This window comes from Pogoniulus pusillus, chromosome Z, assembly GCF_015220805.1.
Source record: "Pogoniulus pusillus isolate bPogPus1 chromosome Z, bPogPus1.pri, whole genome shotgun sequence".
Lineage (NCBI taxonomy): Eukaryota > Metazoa > Chordata > Aves > Piciformes > Lybiidae > Pogoniulus > Pogoniulus pusillus.
The window spans coordinates 70,826,453-70,838,011 of record NC_087309.1 but is presented as its reverse complement, the minus strand read 5'-3'; the positions used below and the strand labels follow the sequence as shown (position 1 = coordinate 70,838,011).

Sequence of the window (11,559 nt, the reverse complement as noted above, 5' to 3'; positions counted from 1 at the left end):
TTCCTTGTAGGCTTATTATCATGTAATTGTGTATAATGGGGTTCTTCTGACTTTCATTAAGTCACAAAACAAATGGGTGAAACTGTAATGGCTATCAGCTAATGCCAGATTCAGGGGTAGATGGCTCATCCATTAAAAGTCTGAAGATATTTATTCCGTGGAGATTTAAAACCTAATGATGTCGATGGGAGTTGTACATACACATTAAATTTATTGTCCCTGGAGTGTCTTTTCTCATTTCAAATGCAAAATTAAGTGACAGTTCTGCATTTGAGGTACATACCATGTCCGTAACTTCTTCTACACTTATGTGTATAAGAGTATAAATGAGCTGGTTAAGAAAGCTGAGTCAGACTTCATCTACTGAGGAATGTTATAATATTGTCTGAGGTGTGTGGTTTTCAATAGAATTACTGTGCCCTCAGTTTGGGGGTGGATTTTGATACAGTTTACACAAAGACTGCAAACTCATTGGCCCATTCATATCCTTTCTTTGGATGTGATGCCAGAAGATGACTGCTGCGGTCTTGAACTCCTTGTACCAGAGTTCCAGGCACAAAACATCCATCAACAATCTCTTGTGACCTGTATTACAAACCCATCTTTCCCTTTTGGGCCCTGGTTTTGAAAAGAAAGCTCTGGTGTGTTGAGAATTAATTCAATGAAGAAATCCACTCTCCCCCCTTCTCCCCTTTTCTTTGGTTACTATTCACATTTTACATAAGCTGAATCTGTAATTCACTATTTAGGAATCCTTATTGACTTCATAATATTTGGGATCATAAGACAGATAAATATATAGATATACTTACATATAAAGGTTTTAAATAGAGAAAATGCTTTGAATGAAATATAATTTACTATTAATAACTAGAATTACACAATTTGGACTGAAACTCTTATTATTAGAATAAACCTTTTTTTTTAAAGTCCAAGTTTTATCAGCTGCTTTTATGCATACTAATACAATATAGAATTATGTGGGAATAATGTGTTTGAAGAGTAACTTCATTTTTTTTGTGTTCTAAAAATAGATCAAATATATTATTTCCCTAATTATTTTATATTTTTAAATCCTTTTCCAGTCTTATGCTTTTTGGAGGACCATACTTGATGCATACTGTTAATATATATTAGGAGTTTTAGGAAGGAGCATATGAATTTCAAAACGCATGTCAACAGGTACTGGAAAGGGCACTGCACCTGAAGCTAGATGAAGAGTCATGAGTCTTACTACATACTGCATAGGCCAGTATGAGTTCCCCAGCAGATTTTGAGATACAAATAGTTTAATATGGAGGTACGTACATGAAGGGCAGGTGTTGGAATTTTGGAAGGAGTCTGTAAATCCTTAGAACCTAGACACCGTGTCAATACATACCGTCGAATTCTGTGCCATCACGCTGAGGGCTACCGGAGGCTATGTGAGTACAGATTTTCTGGGACTGGCATTGAAGGCAAGTGGGGCCTGCGGGAAGCAGTGACAGTTAACCGCTTAGTCTGAATAGAAGTTCTAACAGCAGAGTAGAAACCACTGTGTATTGGTGCCTTTCAGTGAGGTGGCCAAGTTTCCCACTGCTTTTGCAGCAGGCGTTGTCTTGTATGTATCGGGTCGGGATAAGAACTCTGGGCATAAAAACGTATTAGTGCCTGGCAATATATGTGTGTCCCACTTTGCGTTTCCATTCCGGTTGAAGGTGGGGAAGGCAATTTTCCATGTCCCTTCTCTCTTCTCGTAGTATTTTTTCCCTGCCCTTACCAACACAAGTGATTTCTTCTCGGACAAGCATGGAATAATAACGTGTCCGACTGAAAACAAAGGAAGCGAGAGCCAAAAACAACGCCTGACGCTAGGAAAGCGCTGCCCTACAGGTCGAAACGGAACAGGCTGCGTTCCTCGCGGCCATTTGGTGTGAAAAACTGCCCGGTCTCTCCCTCGACCTCCCCTCTCCTGCCCTCCACCACCACCGCAGCAGGGCGGGCGGGGGTGGCCTTAGGGCGCCGGGCCTGGCTGGGGCGGCATCTCGAGGGGGCCCGGCTCCCCCGGCCGCTCGCCCCCAGCCTGCAACGGCGCGGGGGGAGAGCGGGAGAGGCGGCAGGAGAGACGATCCGCCATATTTCTCCCTCACCACGCCCGCGGAGCTCAGCCATTGAAAAGCCGCGCGATCCCGGTCCCTGCCTGTCTTCTAGCGTCCTTTTTCTCCCTGGTGGCTCCTTGCCGCCCTCTCCCCGTCTCGTCCTTCCTGGCAGGACAGGGGCGAGCCGTGGCAGTTGCTGCCCCCGCCAGACGGACGAACGGCTGCCCCGCCGGGAAGCAAGGCCGTCCGTCAGGAAGCTTCCAGCCAGGCGCACGCCTTGGTCGGCGGGCAGCGACGAGCTCGTCCACCCCCAGGAGCAGGGCTCCCGCTCCAGGGCAGGGGGCGCAACAGGGAAATGTGTGTGCGAAGCGGGGGAAGGATTAGCAGGCTTTAGCGGTTCCACAGCGGGTGGGGTGGTCGCGCTGGAGGGCGGTGGGGGTATCGTCCGCCAGGGACACTCGGGGGCCTCGTTGGCTGCGGGCGGCGGTGAGGGAAGTGAGGCAGCAGGGCGGAGGGCGGCAGTGGCGAGCGGCTCGGCTAGGTATCGCTGCTGCCGCCACGGTGAACGTTTCCATGTTGTTTGGTGCATGATTTAGAGGAGAGGAGGAGTTGGTAGCGGCGGGTGTCGGCGGCAGGGAGCGGGGATCCGCGCAGCCAGCGGCCCTGTCTCTTTTTCGTCGCCTGTGTGGCATCGAGGCAGCTGCGTGCTCTTGCCCTGCGGTGCCCGGCAGAGGCTCCTCGGCGGAGAGCGACTGTGCTACTGAGGCCGCGGCGGCGGGGTGCGTGTGTGAGAGTGTGCGTGTGATTTTAGGAGGAGTGGAGGTTGTGTCTGAACCAGTTAGGAAGAATGACTCTGGAGTCCATCATGGCGTGCTGCCTGAGCGAGGAAGCCAAGGAAGCCCGGCGGATCAACGACGAGATCGAGCGGCAGCTGCGCCGGGACAAGCGGGACGCTCGCCGGGAGCTGAAGCTACTGCTGCTGGGTGAGTGCCGGCTGCCTCTGTCCGGCTCGGCGCAGCCGCCTCGCATCGGGCCGCCCGCTGCACGCGTGTCTTTCGTGCCGTCGGGGCTACTGCACGGGCCGCCGCGTTATACAGTGGGGACGAGGCAGCCGGTGGCGGGGCCGGGGAGGCGGCAGAGCCGGCTGGGCTGCCTCCGGGCGCTCGCCGTCTCCGCCGCGGGGAGCCGCAGGCCGTACCCCTACCGCGGTGGGGCGTGTATACCCGCCCGTGGGCATTGCCAGCAGCGGGCCGAACTGCTGCGGCTTCCGCAGGTGTAGTTGGTGTGGAGGGGGAGCGGCTTTCTGAAATGCGGAGGGGAAGAGTGGCGGGTAAGTGAGGGGGTGCTGGGCCGGGGCGGCCTTAGGGTCAGTGTCGATGGCAGAGTGTGTGGGAGAGTGATGGCCAGGAAGCGGATTAAGGAAAGGACTCTCAGAGGCAGTTGTGTGGTTCAGTGGTGGCTGGTTTCGTATCTGCATTGTTCTGTGAACCTTGGGGAGGTTGTTGGCTCACCGGTTGCATTTTTTATTGTGGCTATTATTTAATGAAGTAAATTGGGGTCAGGGGTTTATGCTCAGTAGAGCAGTTTTGAGAAAGAAAGGGGTTAACCCTAAAGGCCGAGATGCACACGCGAAGCTGCGAAATAAGCTGAGGTATGCAGGAGGATCACTCACTGGTAGGAAATAAAATCTACAGTATAATTTAATTTTTATTAAAATAGAAGTGGATATTTTAGAGCTGCAGGTGTGCAGAGTCAGTGTTTATCTAACAGAAATTCGGTTTATTTTGAAATAACGTGTTTGAATTAAAATGTGTTTGTCCATATTCAGTGTGCTTTTCTATATTATGTAGCTCCCCTGATAATATGGTTTCTGCCTGGGACTTGCAGGCCTTGAAATATGTCTGCACCAGTGTCTGGTGTCTGGATGAGTGAGGATGTTCCAAGTGGATGCGGGATGTTTATGCTGGAGATATTTTGTTGCAATTCATCTATATGAAAGTAGTCACTGTGGGGGAGTAAACTGCTTTTTCAGTGAGGTAAGGAGAATTGAAAAGACAGAATGTGTTTTAGTGCTTCTGTGTGAATATCCTGTTTCCTGCAGCTTCTCTTCTGGATACTGGGAAAGATGTTCGGATCCTTAACAGGTGTGGGAAGGGAGTGGTTGACACAGATGCAGCACTACCAGTAATGTTTTGTCTCATTTTAGCCCGATTTTAGTTTATGGAAGTGCAAGTTGTGACTATTTTGAGATTCATAAAAAAGACAAAATAAGGGATGGGTAGCTTTCCTTTGCTTAATTTTATGGTAATTCGAGTATAATTACTTAATGATATAGTCTCACTTCAGGAGAGGCAGTTGGCATATTTTTGTGTTTTTTTCATGCAGTAATGTTAGAGACTTCTCCCAGGTTTTCAATAACGTATGGAATTTACTAAATGAATCCGTTATGTGTTACTTAGAGAAGAAATTCAGAGATCCACTTATGCAGTCAGTAATGTGGAAATTGTACTGCTTTGTAAAATCTTCCCACCAGTAATGTAAAGTGTGGTGGTGGTAGATTGGACCACGTGTGGCATCACTTTGGACGAAATGATACAAAGTGACTTAGGGGGGAACAAGAGAGAAGCATTGAGGAAAACTGTCCTGAGTGTGTGTATGAAAAGTTTGTGCATTCTTCATTACCAGTACAAACCAAGACTCCTGACATGCTTTTGAAAGCAAGAGCATGATGTACTAGAGACCAAGCGAGATGCACATTTAGCTGCTCATACTTGCTGGTTTATCTTTATGCTCAGGTAATGAAATAGTACAGAAATTGTTACTGTGCACATAATTTTAGACTTTTGCTTTGTGAGTCTCTATCCTATGTTGGACTGAAAGTGTGTGCACATGTAGCTCTTTGGTTTAACACTTAATGATCTTTCATCTTGTAAAATGCAGTGTAGTAGTGAACTGCTGTTGGAGTTATGGGATTGAGTAGAGACTCAAGTGTCAATTTCTAAACAAATTTTGAGGGAAAATTTGTTTTCATTGGTGGATTTATTCTAGGTGTTTGACACCATGTTTCTGTTGGTTTTAATTTTTTTAATTGCTGTTGCATCCCCAATTTGGGTGGTTGTTTGGTTATTAAGTTTGTGTGGTTTGTGTGGGTCATTTATGTGGTTATGAGATAGGTTAAACCATTGTAGAATTGAAAAGTAGTTACTAAAAATAGTGAGACTGGTAGCACAAAATCTCTTGAAATTATTTAATCTTTTTAAAAGAATGACTAGACCTGTATTGTCCTCTTAGATGTCTTTCCCTCTCAAAACAGAAATTACTAGTGGTGTTTAGTTTTATTTTATGTAGGTATGAGCAAACATGTCTCTTTTTGGTCTTCTGTGATTTGTTTTGGGTTAGTTTTTTTCTTTCTTTTTTTTTTTTTTTCCAGAAGTGCCAATGACTCAGTCCCAGTATTGTAAAGTTAGTGGGATTTAGAAGCCTAAGTGGGTTTTGAATATGGGACTGAAGCATATCCTTTGGCTCATATGGAGATTCCTAGTGCAATTTAAGCAGAGCCAAGTTAGTTGTGCATCATCTTCAGACTTGCTGCAAGTGCAAAGTGAAAGTATTGCTACTCAAAATACTACATTTAAAGGCACAAAGAAGCATCTCTATGCCAGATTGCTTTCCAGTATGTATGTTAGATATACATATGCACAAATACAGGTATAGCAAATTAAAAAAAATCCCCTTAACTCCTGGAAGATACAGTGCACTAGTTTCCTCTTGTTAACTCTGTCACACACACTGTGCTTTACACCCTTTTGTGTGTATTAGTGATCACAACCTTTTGCTTTTTTTGGGATCAAAGAGTTGAAGATGCCAACTTGTTTATGGAAAACTGCTGCCTACTAAGATGATTTGAAGTATTAGTTTAAAGCCTTCTATGTGATGTAATATTAAAATATGAATTCTAAGGACTTTATTGGACTTCACTGCTTAATTTTTGGAACAGATTAGAACAGAACAAAGTTTTTTTTTTTACTGTTACAATTTTGAAAAGCCAGAATTCAGAAATATGCACTGAACCATACTACAGAGTAATGGTTTGGCTAGCACCGCTTCTCTGTAATGTTTCAAGGCACTTCAGAACAAATTCAGTCTTCCACTAAATTTGGTTTTAATCACACATATTTACTAAATTCTGGATTTCATAATTGCTGAAGCCTTTGTAAAACCTTATGATTGTGCTCCAGAACTTACATTTGTTAATATCCATCCGTTGTTTGCTGTTAGCTTTTGTAATTGGAAAAAAAGGAGATGTTTTAGTGGTTTATATTTGTATGTGTCAAATAAAATGTACAGTGTTCTGCGTGCTTGTATTTTAAGCATGTGTGTACATATTTATTGTTAAGTAGTAACAGCCATGTTCAGTGGTTCTTTTTATATCTTTTTGCCTGTCATCAGTGGAAATTTTGCATGGTCTCATAAAGCAGCATCTGGGTTTCCATCATAGATTGTAGCCATAAACCTTAAATCCTGCACATCCTTTGCCTGTATGCTCTATATATTTATAGTGCATACTGTTTTCTCAATGAAAGATGTGTCTTGAGTATCTGAAAATAATCTGGCACTATCACTCCAGCTGGCTGGCTGTTCCTACCTATTTAGAAACCTAGGCCAAATTAAGTATGGGAGGTGTGTATCATGTTTTCTGGTGTGTGCCATATTTGCCGGCGTTGTCATATGCAAAACATTTTTTTTAAGGAGTAATTGTTTCTTACTTTTGATATAGCAGATATGTCAATGAAGAGAGTTGCCTGATATGAGTGTCCTTTTATTCTTTATTCATTCACAAAGGAAGCAGGTGATAAGCCATTTGAATTAGCATGAATGGCAACCAAGTCCTGTGTGGAGACACTCTTGAACATAAGGTGAATATCCAGCAAGCATGTAGCATACATATATGCACATGTGTTTTTCTTGCATATTCTGTGTCTGCATCTTTAATTTTTCAGTGTCAGCCAAATTAAAGGTATAGGTGCAGAACTTGGTGAGTTAGCAAAGACTAAAAATTCTGTAAATAAGTTGAAGGGAAAATAGGTCTATTAGCCAGCAATGAGATCCACTGGTTTTATGTAACTTTTTCTTCAGCTAGGGAAACCACAAACTTCCTTATTTTTCCTATCAGTTTTAATTTGTATTTGTCCATCTTACACTGAACACTGTCAAATAATTTTAGGTATTTACCGCAGTACCTATTTACAAGTGTAAAATAAACAAACAGTTAACATGCAGCTTGATATATGTTGTAACTAGATTGATTAATATCCCTTATTAAGCATAAGTTGTTTCTAAGGAAATATAATTATGCTCTGAATGCAAAACATCTTGATATATTAATATATAGACATGTACCTCTATATGTAAAAATGCCACTTCGGTATCAGTATGATAACATATCAGATACATATATTTAGAGCATATTTAAGAATACATTTATTGCGTTGTGAATAAATGTTTTATTTGCAGCCAATACAAGGACTTCGTTAATGTTCTAGTTTTACTTCTTTATAAATGATCTATACCCAAAGTGTCTAAATAGTCACAGGATTTTGACTAATTTAACTTTATTCATATGTCAAATAGCCAAGTAAACACAAATTTGTATCTTACATTGACGGAAAATACTGAATTATTGCAGGAGGAAAATTACATGCTGAGCAGAAGAATCTCTTGACAACAGATATTGGAGTATATGCTGCAAAGCTAAGAAAAAAATAACTCTGCAACTCTGCTTTTTTTAGCAGCTTCACGTTTGTTGATGTATAATGGCAACTTTATATGGGACAGCATTTGTTTTGAAATAATATGTCAATCTCTGAAAAGTTAATCCCAGCAAGGTGTGATCCAACATTGTAAGGTTTGTTGTAGTAATAGAGTTCTATGAACACCCAGATGTTTTTTCTTGCCGTGCTGCTTGGTCTTAGACTCAGGAAAAATCCTGTACTTGCAGTGAAATGTTGCTGTGTATAAAGAGTTAATAAATTTATGGAAGATTTTCAGCATTTACATTTTATTTACCCTGGTTATAAAATCTTGAACTGTCAAGAATGAAGAGCAGGAGTGCAGTACAAAGCCAAGGGTGAATTAGAAAGGAAATACTGAGAAAGCATATATTCAGTGTTTGTAGCGTGGAAAAAGGAATCATACAGCAGGCTTTAAATATTGTTAACTCTAAGGAATTTGAATGTATTTACACGAATGTAAGAGATGCCACAGATTTAGAAGTTAGGAGTTTTGAAAGTTACTGGGCGAATTCCAGGAACAGTACAAATGTTTTTTCAAGCTAAATTAAAGATTAAATCTTAAATGTTCTGAAAGCACATTGTTCCACCAATAAGTAATGTTGATACAGAGGCTGAACTGAAGGGTAGTTGTCTACAGATTTTTGTCCTTTGTGAGTTTTTTGAAGGACCCTTCGAATGTCATGGAATAATCAAACTACTTAATATGCACACTATGCTTAGTGTTCAACTGTATTGTAGAGTTGTGCGTGTGTGTGTGGTTATTTTTTTGCCCAGAACTCCACTGTAGGTGCAGTTGCCAACAGAAAAGTGCCATTGTTGATTTTGCTCTCTATGTGGGTATTCCAGAAACAAAAGTAAACCCTATCAAAGAAGATACATTCTTTGTTGATCCATTCAGACAGAATCATGCGTGGAAGAAGCATCTCTTAGGAATGGGACTAAACAGTTTTTGTCTGGTGTCTGGGTGTGGGTCTGTTTTTGTCTCAGAGCGAATAAATGGATTAAATATCTACTTGAGGTCTTATCCTCACTGATTATCTGTGCTTTTTGGTTTTTATCTAGGACAATGCCATGATGGTCTTTGGTTTGTTTTTCACTAAGGAGAATTGTGGAAAAGACAAAAAAACATTTGAAATATGTTATATTCCCTGTTCTCCCCTTGAAATCTTCTCTGAAGAGATCAAGGTGGTTAGGTCCTTAAGTCTTTCAAAGTTAACTGAAAATACAGCTCTAATCATGGTGAGTATAACCAAATTTGGATCAGAAATACTGTTTTCCGCGTGGGGTTAGCCACCTTTAAGTTCAATCCAGGGTTTACTATTCTTTAGGAATTTGGCATAATAGGATTTGATGGCAACCCCGACTGTTAGAGATTCTTCCAGTAAACAGGAATTGAGACTTTAGAAATTGCTGGTTTAGTTATGGTATATCCATGAAATCAGTCAGTAGAAATCCCCTTATTGGTCATAGTTTTATAAACGGAGGTACTGTATAAAGAACATAATTTTGAAATTCTCCATATAGGAAAAAAGTGGTTTAGATTTTACAGTACTTGCTCTTATGGCACAGAATGTAACACATTACTGCTTATTCTTGCTACTATGTTACAGTACCTGAGCTATATAGTTCCTGGTTACTAGTGTACTTCTTAGTCGTTAGCTAGTTCATTGCTCTGCAAGCTTCAAATCCAAAAGAAACATGATTATCTTTGGCAAGAATTGTTGTACTGAGTGAGAACATTTTTGTTAAGGAAAGTTGGCTTGGTTTTCTGTGTTATAAACCCGTAACAGTAGAGTTTTTAACTCATATTCAAAGGCTAATGTTAACTACTTCACTTGTATTAGAAAACATTGGAAAAGAATGCCAAAAGCTATCCCAGCCCATGTCTCTGGATGAATAAGAGTCAGCCACAAAGTCAAACAGATTTCTGCAGCAGCAACTGCTAACTTGGAAGTGCAAGGAAAACTCAAACACAGAAATCTGGAACGATGCCATTGTTCTGTGTGCTTTCAGGAACTGATCAGGCTTCAGAAACTGAGGATCAGCTATGGAACGTTTGTTTTACTCTGATACTGTTTTTGCTAAGTGTTATTATTTGCCGCTTCATCTAACAGGCAGCAGTAAAAGCAATGGGAATTAAGTGCTGAGAACTCAAGGCATCATCCATCTATCTTCAGTAGATTCTTACATACCTACTTGGATTATTTGATTTTTCCTTTTTTTGCCATGTGTTGTCTATATGGTGTTGAAATCAACATTGCTGTTGGTAGTGAAAACTTTTTAAAGGTAGTTTGCAGAAAGGAACAGTATTTTTAAAAAGAAGAACAAGAAACCTCCAAATATCCATTATGGAACAAGCAGAAAACGCTTTAAATCAGTTGATGTTTTAGGAGAGAAAATAAAAAAAAATAGGTCTTACAATGGTTCTTGCTTCTACTTTTTTTTTTTTTTTTTTTTTTTTGTCATAAGTTTGGAAAAATGTTGAAAACTGAGACACTGCATGGTTGTGCTCGGGACAAAAAGCCCCCAAGCATGTGTGGTCTTAGACATTATTTGAATAGTTTTGGATAAATTTTGTTTTGCTTCTTTTTGTTTCATGATTGTGTGGTGATGGAACCTGACATTTAGAAGTATTTTCCAATAATGTGGTCATTTTCATGCCAATTAAATTCCTCCTGTATTGAGGCTACCCATTTTTATTAGGGGTGGTTATGATGTATGTACCTGCTCATCATTAACAGTGACAAAACTGGTAGCTTTCTTTGAGTACAGGCCACTAAATATTTGTCTAACTGATTTTTGACCACTTATCATCTGGCCCATTATTCAAAAAGAGATTTAGAAATTGTCTCAATCCAAAGGTTGGGAAGGAGGTGCAGTTTTTTTTTAAACATTCCTGTAATTAAAATTAAGGCATAGAGGAGGCCATATGTATCAAGATGAGAGTGTTTATTAGAGAGAATAGAGAAAACTGAATGGAGAAAGGCGGAAAAGGGAGGGAGAGGGAAAATGGAGAAAGAGAGCAAGAGAGATAGGTACTACCCTATGGTCCTTTGGTGGTGGTTGTGCAGAGAGACATTCAAGATGTTCCAGGGTTGCTGCTGCTTTGAGCCTGAGATGTCCCTGGTGATGTTCACCCCAAAGTAAGCTGGGGTTTTATACTGTTTATCGTAGCTATACCTGGACCACACCCTAGCCACTTTACAATCCATATGTGACTGCCAGGGTGCTATCTACATGGGCAAAGCTAACACATCAGGCTGTCCACTGCTACACTCCCTGGGCAGCTGCTGTTTTATCAGGGGAGCCATCCAGAATGTGCTTATCTTTCCTGTGGCACTTCTCAGTTCTTAATGTAATCACTGCTATCACAAGGTGTTTTACATTTGAGACACTATTCCTATAGACATCAAAGTCCCTTTATCTCACTACCATTCCCCATATCATAAAGTCTTTTAAGTGAATATCTGTGAAGTATTACTCTGGGAAGTTACAAATGTTGCATGTAGTATTTAGTGTTAATCTCCCCATGAGAAAAGTTTCTGATGAGTACAGTTCGGGAGAAGTCTTTGGCAATGCTAAAATTCAACCCAAAACTCTAGCTGTACCTTCGCCTTAGTCTTAAGATCATAGAAACGTGTGTCTTGGGAGATCTGTAGAAACATGGAAGACAAAGAGATGATAATAAA

General features: G+C 41.1%; 1 protein-coding gene and 1 long non-coding RNA gene across 5 annotated transcripts in view; both read left to right on the top strand.

Annotated features, from left to right (window-relative positions):
- The first annotated feature begins 2,925 nt into the window (after window positions 1-2,925).
- LOC135173636 (guanine nucleotide-binding protein G(q) subunit alpha) overlaps window positions 2,926-11,559 on the top strand; it is a 126,744-nt gene continuing 118,110 nt past the window's right edge. Inside the window, exons 1-2 of one of the 4 annotated variants that reach the window (XM_064140685.1) lie at window positions 3,696-3,729; window positions 3,966-4,114. Coding sequence is in view for 3 of the 4 variants with exons in the window: in XM_064140682.1 (XP_063996752.1) it covers window positions 2,926-3,061 (136 nt within the window). In the remaining variant the exon portion in view is untranslated. The other 3 variants (XM_064140682.1, XM_064140684.1, XM_064140683.1) reach the window with 3 other exon arrangements.
- Window positions 6,878-8,904, top strand: LOC135173495 (uncharacterized). The gene is made up of 2 exons (XR_010301354.1): window positions 6,878-6,994; window positions 7,765-8,904. It is a non-coding gene; the product is annotated as an uncharacterized LOC135173495 (long non-coding RNA).